Source organism: Centropristis striata, chromosome 8 (genome assembly GCF_030273125.1).
Source record: "Centropristis striata isolate RG_2023a ecotype Rhode Island chromosome 8, C.striata_1.0, whole genome shotgun sequence".
In the NCBI taxonomy this organism is placed as follows: domain Eukaryota; kingdom Metazoa; phylum Chordata; class Actinopteri; order Perciformes; family Serranidae; genus Centropristis; species Centropristis striata.
The window spans coordinates 23,445,175-23,459,425 of NC_081524.1; the positions used below are offsets into that span (position 1 = coordinate 23,445,175).

General features: G+C 37.6%; 2 protein-coding genes across 3 annotated transcripts in view; one reads left to right on the forward strand and one right to left on the reverse strand.

The window, feature by feature from the left end:
- Positions 1-2,410: 2,410 nt before the first annotated feature.
- On the forward strand, positions 2,411-8,498 carry hapln2 (hyaluronan and proteoglycan link protein 2). The gene is made up of 6 exons (XM_059339153.1): positions 2,411-2,622; positions 2,713-2,901; positions 5,345-5,701; positions 6,343-6,459; positions 6,554-6,736; positions 7,957-8,498. The coding sequence occupies exons 2-6, from the start codon at positions 2,823-2,825 to the stop codon at positions 8,232-8,234; spliced, it is 1,014 nt and encodes a 337-aa protein (XP_059195136.1). The 5' UTR covers positions 2,411-2,622; positions 2,713-2,822; the 3' UTR covers positions 8,235-8,498.
- Positions 8,499-12,070: 3,572 nt separating this feature from the next.
- Positions 12,071-14,251, reverse strand: part of bcan (brevican) — a 34,117-nt gene continuing 31,936 nt past the window's right edge. For both annotated transcript variants that reach the window (XM_059339156.1, XM_059339155.1), the window contains exon 15: positions 12,071-13,964. In XM_059339156.1, coding sequence (XP_059195139.1) covers positions 13,831-13,964 — 134 coding nt within the window. In that variant the 3' untranslated portion in view covers positions 12,071-13,830. The remainder of the gene's footprint in view (positions 13,965-14,251) is intronic.

A 14,251-nucleotide genomic window follows, 5' to 3' on the forward strand; every position in this document is an offset into this window, starting at 1 on the left:
AGTACTTTTGATACTTTAAATATATTTTTAATGCTGATATTTAATATTACTATTATTTTTTATTATTTTAAATATTTATTTATTTGTATTCTGTATTATTTTTTATTTTATTATTATTATTATTATTTCATATATTTGTTCTTTTACTTCAGTAAGTTTTGAATTTTTTTTTTGAAGGACTTTTACTTGTAGTGGATTTCTCTGTGTGGTATTAGTACTTTTCCACCGCCGATCAGTTCACATCAGTTCACATCCAATCTTGTTAGTTCAGAAGAAATTGTGGCAACTACACATTAACAAGCAAGCTAATTAATCAAGTTTTCCAACTGCTTAGTGCAAGCATCTGATCACTGAGTATGTGTGGTTCATCACATCCATCCCTGCAGAATAATTGAACTGTATAGTGACTATAAATGTAATAATAAAAATCAGTTAAAATCATTTTTGGGGGATGTTTCAGTCTTTCATCACAACAAAGCAAGGTAATGTTGAAACCACATAGGTTGCCAGTCTGTTGATTAGGAGGGGTGGAGGATGGGTCAAGCCCCCGCTCTGTCACCCAGCAGACTGGTGTTTGTGTTTGGGAGTTATGGGGAATTAGTATTTTTTTGAGTCCAGCTGTTCTTTTTTCCTGCCTTAGGATAGTGGCCTAAACCAACAAGTTCTCCAACAAAAATAACAAAATAGATGTCAATGTCAATGTCACCCATAACGACCCATATGAGCGTTTTGCGGTTCAAGGTACAGAACGGAGCATTCTAAAATTAGCACACACATCATGATACATACACATGGTTAGCTGTTATAAAAAGGCTCCAGTTTCAGTGAATCTAGGCTACAAAACCACTGACCGAGGTTTAGGGCAAAAAACGTCCTGGTTAGCCGTTATAAAAGACAGTTTAAACAGTAAGTAAATGTACGTAAATGCCGGAAGTGAAATAATTACAAGGGTGATGTCACTACCGGAGGTGACATAGTTTGCAAAAACTTGATGCACAAAACGTGAGTTCAGTGATGTTTAAATCACAGTTAATTTTGTTGTCACATGGGACATGAACCCCCCTCTTCTAGGTCAAAGTTCACCATTTGTTCGACCTGAATTCCGCCATTTAAACTCTGCATTCATTATTATTACAGGCGCTAGAGGAAAATATAAATGGGTCATATTTTGCTGCCTGTACAAACGGTCGTTTTTGAGGGGAGCCTAAATTTAACCATTTTCCATCATTGGCAGTGGATATAAAAACAGCGATCCTGGCGTTTAGCAGTTGTGAAATACTGTACAACAGCAGCAGTCGTCACATCTCAACATTGTTTTGCAGTGTTGCAAAAGGTTTTCTAGGGAGAAGAATACGATGTACGCTACTGCTCAAAAGTTTGGGTCACTTAGAAATGTCCTTATTTTCGAAAGCTGGAAACGACTGATTTTCTTATGGAATATCTATTAAATATTGTCAGCAACCATCACTCCTGTGTTCCAATGGCACATTGTGTTAATCCACTTTTATAGTGTTTAAAGGTTCATTGATCATTAAAACACCTGAGCATTATGTTAGCACAGCTGAAACTGTTTTGTGCTGATTTGAGAAACAATAAAATGATCCTTCCTCAGGCTGGTTGAGTATCTAGAGGTAAAGTTGGAGATTTGTACAAGTTAAAATTATTATTTCTACCCTTGTCAATGTCTTTACTATATTTTTGTATTATTCTATTCATTTTGTAACTCATTTGAATGAATAAAACTGTTTCGTTTTATGGAAAACAAGACAGACATTTTCTAGGTGACCCTAAACTTTTGAGCGCTAGTGTATATTAGTAAATGTCCTTATAAAGACTGACCATAATTACAGTTATATATTCAATTAAACTTGTGTTTTACTCATATGCATTCTTATGGTGTGTATAACAAGTTTAGCCTTATTCTTTGAGCTACATCCCTGGCAGTGTGAGCCGAGAAAAAAAGATTTTAAAAAAACATTATTCAAAGCAAACTTCTTTTTTTTTTTTTTTTTTACATTTGCACAGTAATTACTTAACTTAATATTATAGTTTGCTCTGCTGCTGGTCAGTACACTTGTCTGTGTTTATAAGCTGCAAACGCTTAGGTGAACGAACTCATCGCTAGATTGCAGAGTTGATAACCACCGTCATAGCGTGACATTAAGGTTTAGTACGTTTTAGGTCCTCATAGTACAGGACTGGTAAGTGTTGAGGTTCACACGGTGCAGTACATGGCTGAGAGTGAATGAAGGAATCAGAGGAAATCGAGACAAAGACAACATGTCAGACCTTCATATGGTCATGGACATCTGGAGCAGAGAGGACAACAATCCTGTCTACTCACTGCTGACAACAGACTGGACCATATGACCAGAGTGAGGAGAGAGGGGGGGTGAGTGGTGAGAGAGTGAGAGAGAGATGAACTGACAGCTGAACATTCAGAACTCGGACAGAAGAGCCAACAGGGATGAACAGCAGCTTCTGAAAGTTATGAATTTTCAAGGAAGTCGGACAGTTTAAAAACATCGTCGCCATGTGGGACAACGCAGGACGATGACCGGACATCTGCATCTTCTCACAGCTTTGAACTATTTTACTTATTTTACTGGTGCTGATTTTAGAGTAAGTTTATACCCGATTGTGGAATTGTGGATAGTGCAAACGTTGCATTATTTGTCAAATTTACAAATAATTCTCCTGTTTTATTCTCAGGAAGCATGCGGGAACACAAAGTGTGATTGGTTTTTCGCACCAAAGACTGAATCTTAGTAAGAACAGCTAACTTTTGAACTGCAGGAGCTGGAAGAGTGACTCCCATCATAATGAACTGCGCTGTCATTCTTCTATTAACATCAAGCTGCTTCACCTGGTCTTCAGGGATATATATACCCAATGGATCAGGTACAGTAATAATGATGGATAAGGTTTTGGTAATCTGACGAAGTGCTTGTCTAATCATCTAACCGCCCCTGAAACCCGCTCCTCCCACATCAGATTGTGCCCGACAATATTTGCTTTTTCTGAAAATAAACGATAAATGCAGATATTGGTAGAATGGAGGCGTGAAGTACCTGCCTAACCCTGTTTTTACCTAACCAGGTGGTTTTGGGTCCTACTCAAGTGCTTAATGACGTTTAAATGTGTTGTGGTCGTCACGTTTGCCAAACAGGAAATCACACGTGGTATATCATAGGAATTGGGCTGCAAAAGTTTTACCTCATGAGAATATGTTGTCTAAATATATAAATGCATCAACAAAAGCCATGTTTCCATTCAAGTTTAGGCAACATTTTCTTTAAATTAATTGAAAGAAAATTATGGATATTTCAATTAACTGGTTTTGAGCAAATAAACAAAATTGCATTTGGGTTGGTCAGAAGATGGCAGTGTAATGTATTGCTGTATGCTAATCTACAGTAAACGGGAGAAAAAGAAGAGAGAAAACAACAACAACAAAGAGGTTGCTGATTGGAGAGAAAATGGAGAGAAGTCTCCAGAAATTAGATTAAACTGGGCAATTTATAATTGTCCTTTCATGTCAGAGGAAACAGCTGATCAGTCATGTGAGTTAAATGTTCGCTACTTCAGAACTTATATGGAAAAAGTCTTTCAATCTCCTGTCTGGTGCATTTTTAAAAAATAGACAAAAACCACCTTAAGCCAGCGTAAAAAACTTTTATGCACATTTTCAAAAGTTTGATCAAATTTTGGTGTTTCCATCAAGATTTTCTCTTGCAAATCTTCCAAATGTGCAGAGAAATGAGTTGATGGAAACGCGACTACTAACACTCCACAACTGCATATGTGTAACACCTCCTAAAACTCAGACTGACAGCTCAGGGGGAAAGGCTGGAAAGAGATAACTGCAGAACAGGAGGGAGTAGCTGGATCTGTAATCACCATAGACTGCATAAAACACACACACTCTGTGACGTCGCCCTTAAGTCTCTAAAGAGCCATTGTGAGGGTCAGTAGATCGCCATCACCATCTTGGCAGCGCCTGACTCCTCCTCATTCAAGAGGTGAAGAGTGGGTTAGCTGAGGTGAGCTGAATAAAGCATCATCACTGAAAGACGCCACCTGTGATGGCACCCACCTGTCACTCAGAACAGCCATGGCTTTTATTCTGCATGATAATAAGCCTTATCATAGTTTAATTGTGTGAGACATAAAAAGTAACCTCCCTCGCCTGTCATAAACATGGAAATTAGCTTTAGAGACCATTAAGGTTTTCTGTACCAGGCTGTAGGGCTTCCTCTGTCAGAGCTGATTTCTTTACTCGTTTAGTCTTTATTGGTGTTTTTTCCCATGTTGAATGACAACAAAAAAAAGTATGAACACATCGCTAGTAAACAAAAACATTCAAAAGTAAAAAGGTCTGGAAAACTGATGATTTGTTGATTTGGTCTGCCTGCAAAACGACAAGCAAACAACTTTTAACTTGTTTGTTTTCTAATGGAGTTCAGGACGGTCAGCGGTTTGTAACCAGAATAAACAGATTTTGCTGTGATTTAATTGCAATAGATTGATCAAAAGGATGCAGAAATAACTACAATATAATGCAGAGGTGGAAAAAGTCTAAATTCAGGCTTTGTCGGGTTCGTTTGCAAGGCAACAAGCAAACAACTTTTAAAATGCTTGTTTTGTAAATGGAGTTCAGCATAATCAGAGCTTCGTTATGCAAGATCTCCTCCAGCACCTAGAGACTTCTACTGAGTGTACTTTTCTAGTTTGGGCTATAATTTTGGGCATTTTAAGATGCTTCGAGTGGCCATTCAAGGAACTGCAGTTTTTGGCACTTTGAGCTGGCTTAATTTTCCAGAGGTTGACATTTAATAAATAACAGGACTGTTTGTTCAAAACGGGTTATTTTTGTTTACCAGACTTGACTCTAAATTTATGTGCGGGGCTGAAAAATTAAGCCTTCTCAAGATAGATACATACAGACTCCAGTACTGTACTTACGTACTATTTTGAGGTACTTTCCTTGAGTATTTCCTGTTATGTAACTCTATACTTCTACTTCATTTAAGAGGCAAATATTGTACTTTTTACACCACAAGATTTAACTGACAGTTTAGTTACTTTTCAGGTCAAGAATTAACATTAAAAATATATTAAAAATGGCAGTTAACACTGTTTACATAAATGCATCAATAATAATAATCCATGAATCCTTGCTGATACTTTTGTACTTTTACTTCAGTAAGTTTTGAATGCGGGACTTTTACTTACAGTGGAGTAATTTCACAGTGTAGTATTAGTATTTTTACTTAGGTAAGGTTACTTCTTCCACCACTGATTGGGTGGCACTGACACCTTCTGGATCCTGTTTCACACGCAGCACCCAAGAAGCTGAAGTACCTCCTCGAGCCGCCTGTGTATGCCGAGGTCGTTGCCCGAAGGGGAGAAAACGCCACGTTGCCGTGTATCCTGAGAACCAAACCCAGCCTTTACAAGGTGAAATGGACAAAGCTGGAGCCAGAACACGTGGGGCAGGAGAACATTATCATGATAACAAATGCACACGGCTTCAAGCCGTACGGCCATCTCGGGCCACGTGCTTCTCTACGGAAGGCTCACACCATGGACGCCTCCCTGCAGCTCAGCCGCCTTGAGCTGGACGATGGCGGCAAATATCGCTGCGAGCTTGTCAACGGCATCGAGGATGAGAATGTTGTCATTACTTTGAGGATTGAAGGTAATTGCAGGCCAGGGTCTACTCAAACTGAAGACATGTACCAGATTTTATTGATATATATAAAGTAAAATATACAACAAGATCTCCAAGCTAAACAACAGAATAGGTCAATATCCCCAAAAACGACCCATATTAGCATTTTCATGTCATTATCCATGCACATACTATTTGCGGTTGTAAAAAAAAGCTGCAGTTTCTGTGAATGTAGGCTACAAAACCACTGACCTAGGTTTAGGGCAAAAAACTTCATGTTAAGGCGCTATAAAAGACAGTTTAATCAGTAAATAAATGCATGTAAATGCCAGAAGTGAAGCAGTTACGAGGGTGACGTGACTACTGGAAGTGATATAGTTACATATAAACATTATGCACAAAAAGCGTGAGGCTCACAAGTTCCATGATGTTTAAATCGCATCATTTACTTTTGTTTTCACATGGGAAACAAACCCCGTTTGTATTTTGCTGCCTGAACAAACAACGTTTTTGAGGGGAGACCAGTGTCAAAATGTATGTTTTGAAGTGTTCCAATAAAGGGGCATTGATTTGAGGCTTTACAGTTGGGAATCACATCTTAAATGAAAGACAGGAAACTGCTGTTTTTTTTACACTTTTTCTAACACTGACTAATGCTCTATCTCCAGGAGTAGTGTTTCCATATCAGAGCAAAGATGGCCGCTACAGATTCACCTTCCCTGAGGCGAAGGAGGCTTGTGCTGAGCAAGACGGCAAACTAGCGACATACAGTCAGCTGTACAGAGGTACAAAATCCTGTTCAAAGTGTTTATTTCCAACGAATATCATACTGTCTGCAGGTGTTTCAGCCCTCCTAAACCTGCATGTCTCCTCCTGCAGCGTGGACCGAGGGTCTGGACTGGTGTAATGCCGGCTGGCTCCACGATGGAACCGTCCATTACCCCATCATTTATCCTCGACCTGCCTGCGGAGGAGAGTTGCTCCCCGGCATTCGTAGTTATGGACCAAAAGATAAGAATCACGATCATTTCGACGCTTTCTGCTTCACCTCCCAGACGTCTGGTAAGCTTTTAGTGGCTCAGAGTTTAGTCTAATGTCCTCACAGGAAGTCTGGATGTGAAAAATAAAGAATGATGACTAAAAAGTTGCAGCGGTCTAAGTGAGGTTGTTTTCTCCTAATATTAGCCAGAGAGAGAGATTAGAATGTCCAGGCAGAAACTGTTTTGTTTCAGTCTCTGTGTGGCAACAAGCTGACCTTTAGTGGCGACAGTGTGAGAGTGGGACAGAAAGTAGGTTGGAAGAGGACAATACAATCTGTTGGAGACATGATTTGTCTGGCTGGTGGGTGCAAGGGCAACAGAGAAAGGACACAAATCCAGACAGTCCAGATGGAGAGGAAGAGTTCAAGGAATTATGCTGGTTCATGTTTAGGTCCAGACAGAGCCGGACCAAGGCATTAGCGAACTAAGCGACTGCTTAGGGCCTTGTGGCCACTAGGGGCCCCCCAAGAGCAATTACTAATAATAATACCAATAATATATTTTTTATTTTTTGTATGTATGAGTGATGATTTCTGTATGATCAAAGATATGTCAACAGAGTGCTGCTGCTGATGTAGGCATATATGTATGTGTATTATATATATATATATATATATATATATATATATATATATATATATATATATATATATATATAATATTTATACAACCCCAGGTCGCTCTTGTAGTTGAATGAGCTACATTTGGAGATTAAAAACCATATGTGACACCCTGGACATCATTAATTTATTGGTATTATTTGTATCATTATTGCATTGGTGTTATTTATGTTATTAACTTGTTATTAACAAGCAATATTTTTGGCAGAAAAAGAGGGCCCAAAATCGAATTCTGCTTAGGGCCCCATGGAGGCTTGGGCTGGCTCTGGGTCCAGATCGATGGAGAGCGAGGCATGAAGCCGCACTGACTGAGTTTACATGCAAAATATACAAATGTGTTTGCTATTATTACAAAAAAGACAATATCCATCCTGAGTTGTTTACATAGCTAATTCTTCTTCTTCTAATTCTTTCTGATTCAAATGTTGGTGTTTAATCACACATTTTTCTGTGGTGTGGAAAACTCAGTTAACATACTTTTTTTTTTTTACCTGGACTTTAAAAATATATGACTCATACCTTTTACCTGCTGAATAATAATAATAAGAAGAAGAAGAAGAAGAAGAAGCTACTGGATTCAGTTCTCTTATTGTGTTTCCATGATCTGTTCCTCCTCTCGCAGGCTCCGTCTACTACATACCGGGGTCTTTCTCTTTCGAGCAGGCAGGAAAAGCATGTCAGCGTCAGGGAGCCGAGTTGGCGTTGGTCGGCCATCTTTACTCCGCCTGGCGCTTCCAAAAATACGACCAGTGTGACGGCGGCTGGCTGAGGGACGGCAGCGTGCGGTTTCCCATCAACAGCCCCAGGGAGCACTGCGGGGGCGTCCCGGAGGCAGGGGTGCGCTCCTTTGGATTCCCCAACAAGATGATGCATCTGTACGGCGCCTATTGCTACAGGTAGCTCAAAATAAAGAACAAATACACTTCTTACATCTGTATCTCAACAGAGCTGTGAGTCTAATCAACATAAATCCAGCAATCGATCCTGAGCAAGAATCTCCTCATTTGCAGCTGCAGAAAGTTAATGAGGTTATGTTTGAATCCTAGTATCTTTAAAAATTTAATTGTCATACTTTAGTCTAAATTTCTGAAAGAAAAGGTCAACTTTCCATGTAATATTTTCAACCTGATCTCAGAAAATTATGTGACTTCTTAACACCAAGTTCCATGCTGGTGGCACATAATGTGTGAAAATTACGTGTCATCAGCATGGTATCTGGTCATTTCGTGTCATTGTCATTTCACGTAATTTTGTAAAACAGCGGAGCATTTTAAAAATAGCACACAGGTCATTATAAATACACGTACGGTTTGGGGGTGTAAAAAGGCTGCAGTTTCTGTGAGTTTAGGCTACAACACCACTGACCTAGGTTTAGGGCCAAAAAGTTCCTGGTTAGGCATTACAAAAGACAGTTTAAACAGAAAAAAATGCATGTAAAGGCCAGAAATGAAGCACTGACGAGGGTGACGTGACTACTGGAAGTGATGTAGTTATGTTTCTGTGATGTTTATAAATATAATTATAATACAGTAAATATATATGTAAATGCCGGAAATGAAGTAGATATGAAGGTGAAGTGATTCACAAGCCACATAAGTTAGGCCTACGTAAACAACGAAAGTTAAATAAACAACATGTTACATAAACAACATAAGTTACATTAAAAAAAATGTGATTCACAAACCATGAGCCACGTCAGTTACGTAAACAATGTAAGTTACGTAAACAACATAAACTAAGTAAACAACATAAGTTACACAAAAAGTTGTTTTCACACAGGACACAAAACCAGTTCTCCTGGGTGAAAGTCCGCCGGTTGTGGTCATTTCACAGAATTTTGTGAGATAAGGCTGAACATTTTAAAGTTCAAAGGTAATTTAGAGGAGAGATAGAACCTTTAGCAGTAGCTTCCTTTCAAGCCTTATTCTAGATTTTTCTAAGTTCACAATTTACCCCCGTTTTTCAATAAAAAAGGAGACTAAAAGATCAGGTTGGACGGTCATAGAGGCGGCTTGTTTGTATTCCGTTTGAGCTGAAGACAGTGGCCTAAAAGTCTATGTTAAACTGAGATATAAAGACACATTATATTTGTTCCAGGATGCTTGTAGTTTGTCAACCTACTGGCCAAATGCTGGTGAAATGTGGATGAAAAAATTAATAATCATTTCAAGGAATATTTGGCTGGTAAAACAGGAACCTTTGGGGGGCTTTTTGGAAGTTACATATCAGTTTAACTAATGGGAGACTTGACAGAATGGAAGTAAATGGTATAAAACATACACAATCATCAATCTTGCACTAAACCTGCAATAACGACTTGACATTTCTGCATTGAGTAACTCATCAATGAAGGTAAAGTTAAGGAGGTTCAACATGTTTGGTAAATTCTGGGTCGATCACTGCACTTGCATGTGTGTCCATTTAACGTGAGACTTCCTGCGAGCTCATTCAAAGAAGCTTAAACTCTGAACATTTAAATAACACTGTTGGTTACATTATGCATGAACTGGTTTATCTGTAAATTAATTCCATGTAATGTATACACATGTCCACATATCAACATATTGTTTTGCCAATAAACTGTGCAATATTCTAAGTTTCTGTTGGGGGAAATTATTCACATCCTCATTTAGTTTGAAGCTTCTTCTCATCTTTTTCTTACTTCCATCAACATGATCAGATGGTTTTCATCCTGAGCGCCATTTTTGTTTCGGTTGCACATACAAGCCAAACAAATTTGATTTGTCAACACATTCAAGTTTGTAGCAATAGACACCATGTCCTTGTAAAAGTCATCAATTTGACTCCAATCCATCTTAAATCTACAGTTATCTGTATTTATTATCCATGTCCACCATTTACATGATTGGGACAAACAATAAAACTTTCCAGCTCACACAAAATGTAGAAGCCACGCTGATCTTTGTCTCCACAACCCACCATTTCTTCCACACTTTCAAATGGCATGCAATGCATACGGCAAAATTTCAATTTAGCATACGATACGCCAATCCTTCCCCATGTTTAAGCTTGGAGTAAGTGGCGCCCTCTAGTGGCCATAGTTATGATGATAGATGGCAAGCGGCGTATACAGCATAAAATTTACATTTAGGGAGGGTGAGAGGGTCAAACAAACCCAGGACTTTCACCCAGGTGACGAGAAAAAAGACACAAAATTACCAAAACAAAGACCCGATATTAGCATAAAAGATGGCAAAAATTTACAAAATGGCAAAAAAAAATTACAAAATGGCAAAAAAAAATTACAAAATGGCAAAAAAAAATTACAAAATGACAAAAAAAAAGATATAAAATTATCAAAAAAGACGTAAAAAGACCAAAATGATATGAAATGACCAAAAACAATGTTTAAAAAAAAAGACCGGTGTTGGTGTCCCATGTGAAAATAAAAGTAAACCGTGTGTGATTCACTGAACTATGCCACTTCCAGCATCATTTATTTACTGTTTAAACCATCTTTTATAACACCTAACCAGAAATTAAACAGAAATTAAACCAAACTACAGCAAACTCTATGATGTCCTGCAGCTGTTAGGGTCGCATTTTTGTAGAAACTCTCCTGTGCATATCATTTGCACGCAAAATTTGATTTGGCCGTATGCATTGCACATAATTTGAAAGTGTAAATCGTGTTATTTCTACACAAATTGGTTAATTTTGTCTTTTATTTTTGTGCAAAAACACAAGTGCAACCAGTTGACGACAACAGGCAGCAGGCATGTTTGGGTTTTTTTTAATCTGTGTTTAAGATTAAAATATTAAAAATCAGTTCAATCTGTTGTTTTATTTGTGGTCTTTCATGTTTTTTAAATCAGTTAGGATCTGAAAAATCCTTCAGTGTGCAACAGACTTCCTGTTGGAATTCTGCAAGTCGAAATATCGATTTCGGTTTTATTATAATGTTTAAAGATTGTTTAGTCAATGGGAAGGCCAAGGCAGCTCGCCACTCCTGTTTCATTCTGATTATCATTGTTCTGTTAATTAGAGTCATTTGACCATGATGTTACAAATAGATTTTTTACAAACTTTTTAATGTGTTAATTTTTATACAGTCAAATCAACAGACATGTAACAACAGTAAAAATCCACACTACATTCAAAAAATTACATTTTATTTCCCCCTTTTTCATTGGATATTACTATATTATCACTATATCTTAGCTTTCATTAGATAAAACAACTAAAATTGTGTGCACTGTTACTGTCATGGTGTCTATTTCAGTACTTCTTCATAAACTAGAAAAGATACAGTAGATGAGATATTGTTGCATCACTGAAACATCAGTTTTTCCTCGTTGACCCCTGAAGAACAGTCAGTAAAGATTAATCTATATACATTTAAGATTAAACTCTCTGATTGAGATACTGTTTGGCTGAAAACAGTACAGTTCATAACAGCAAACAAAGTCAGGGACACCTGAATAAGAAGCAGAGTCACAGATCTGCACTCAAGATGTCGAGTGTGCACACAGATAGTGTTGTTTATTTTACCTATATATATATATATATATATATATATATATATATATATATATATATATATATATATATATATGTGTTATATCAAGTGCAATCTGCCGCATCATTTGGATTTAGATGATGACAAAAATCCAGATGTAATTAATATCAAAGGCATGTGATCAGATGTCATAATCCAGATAGAAATCACCTTTCTACCAGGTGGCAAAATGATTTATGTCAAAATCTACAATTCATAAAAAAACTGTAAAAGATTCTGAGTTTGGAAGTCAACAAGGTTGAAACAGCTGTTCAGAAGATACATAAAAAAAGCCTTATAATGAAGATAATTTGCCAATAGGGCGCCAGAGGAATGAGTTCTTTAACCCTTTAGTAAGTTACCATTTAAGAGCCCTGGGGTCTGAATTTGTTGGTGGTCAGAAGTTGAAATGAGGTCTCTGGTTAACACATGTTAGTAAATACCCCCACTTGAGAATTTTTATGTATTTACGTGTCCTTAAAAAGTCGGCTGCTAACAAGTGGCTAAATGAGACGACAGTGGTTGGCTGACTGCGACTGAGGTTAGTCCCCCTCACACATTAACAGATTTTTGTCCTTGACTAGTGTAGATTGGTGCAGATTTTGCCCATTGTCTTTAAAATCTGGCATAGAATCTTGTAGTGTGTCCTCAGTGCAGCAGTGCATTTCTTCAATTGTGTTGTGCAGAAATGTTCTTTTTCCCAGAATTTGCTCTCCTAGTTGTGTGAAGCCTGACATGTCTTTTTAAAGAGTGCAGTCTGTGTGAAACGATCAGACAGCTACTGGAGCAGCTCTCAACACCGATTATAAACCTCTACAAAACTAAAAACAAGGAGTCTTCTGGACTGTAAGAAGACCGTAAGTAGAACAGACGTGAATGTATGCTTAACTAAACAGCCGTCTGTTACAGATATAGTAAAATAGTAAAACTGTGTGTGTGTGTGTGTGTGTGTGTGTGTAATCAGCAATCAAATCCATGAATTCAGCGTTTCATTTCCACAATCTTCATTTTAAAAACAGTTACAAAACGGCTGTTGATTATGAGAATAAAGCACAGGGACGTAAGTAAAGTGAGTTATGATTGTTTTTCATTTTTCTGGATCCCTTTAACCCCCCGTATACTGTCATAGCCAATATTTAAGTTGGTTTATTTAGGGTATTACAAACTGATTTAAAAGAATTGTCTAAACAATCACATATGCTGATGTTGATCAATGAGTAAGAAAGGTATTTTGGGTCTCATTTCTTGTTTGGGGATCTTTAGATCAAGAAGCATTCAGTGTTTTTGTTGTTGTCTCAACTGGTCAAACTATGGAAGAGGCTTTGGTCCAGGTAAGAGGAAAAAAAATGAATCATGCACTTTTAGAAAAAAGTCTAAATGACGAGAATAAAATCACTTTTTGAATTTCCTCAATACATCTAATATTATGTCTAAAAATTTAACATTAAGGACATAAAAGCTGATTTTTTCCAAAACAATAGTTGTAGCAGCTACTACCGAGAATATCTCATTTATGTGTCGGGGGATTTTAGTTCCACTACAGCCTTAAATATTGTGGTTATTACTCATTTTATGACAGTGATGAAAATCAGGTTGTAGCTTGCAGTAACTGTTCAGATAGAAAACAATGTTCCTCTGATGACTTATTGACACAGAAACAACCAATCTGTGACAACTTTACCAACACAAAAAGTTCACTTTATCCTCATCATTTCAACTTTTTTCTGAAACTGCACTCCTCTAATTCCTTTGTTCTCCTACCAGGCCCCAATCTTTTGTAGAAAACACTTATTTGATTCCGGTACTTTTTCTTGATTTTCCTGTTGTGAGTTGTGGCCTTGACATGACTTTAAAAAGATTAGATTTCTACAGTTTAACTTGGTGCAGACACAGAGATTGAAAAGTATTTTGAGACAAAAAGAAAGAGGGAAAAGAGGAGGTGGGATATTGTTGTTCTTTTTAAAAGGCAGGATCGTTTCAGACATTCCACTTAATGTCCCAGAACAGCAGAGCTGCTTTCTCTGTGGCTGCGGCCCTGACCTCCATGGCTTCCAGTACCTCCTCGTGATGGGAAGGAAGTGAGGTAACTGAGTCTTTTTCCATCGAATGGGCTAAAAATCAGGGAGACACATAGAAAAGTATTACAGCCTTTACTATCAAAGGTTTTTTTATTGTCTCTAGATCAGCCTCTGAACCCCAGCGAGCCTTTTCAGGGCATTTTTTGCTCTTATTGCATTTTACTCTCTGTTTCCTTGTATTTCACTGCAAAATATAAAATCTATATAAATCTATAAGTCCTGTAGCTCTATGGAATCAGTGCAATCATGGCTAAAAGTGGGAACAACTCAAACATGTTTTTGTGCAGAATAACACAGCTATAATGATAGAAATCATTTTT

What these genes read in the sequence shown, in the direction of transcription:
- hapln2 (XM_059339153.1), top strand. Translation starts at nt 2,823, where the DNA reads ATGAACTGCGCTGTCATTCTTCTATTAACATCAAGCTGCTTCACCTGG. An exon ending in ATATATACCCAATGGATCAG is followed by an intron (nt 2,902 to 5,344) that starts GTACAGTAATAA and finishes TTTCACACGCAG; the next exon opens with CACCCAAGAAGCTGAAGTAC. An exon ending in ATACAGTCAGCTGTACAGAG is followed by an intron (nt 6,460 to 6,553) that starts GTACAAAATCCT and finishes CTCCTCCTGCAG; the next exon opens with CGTGGACCGAGGGTCTGGAC.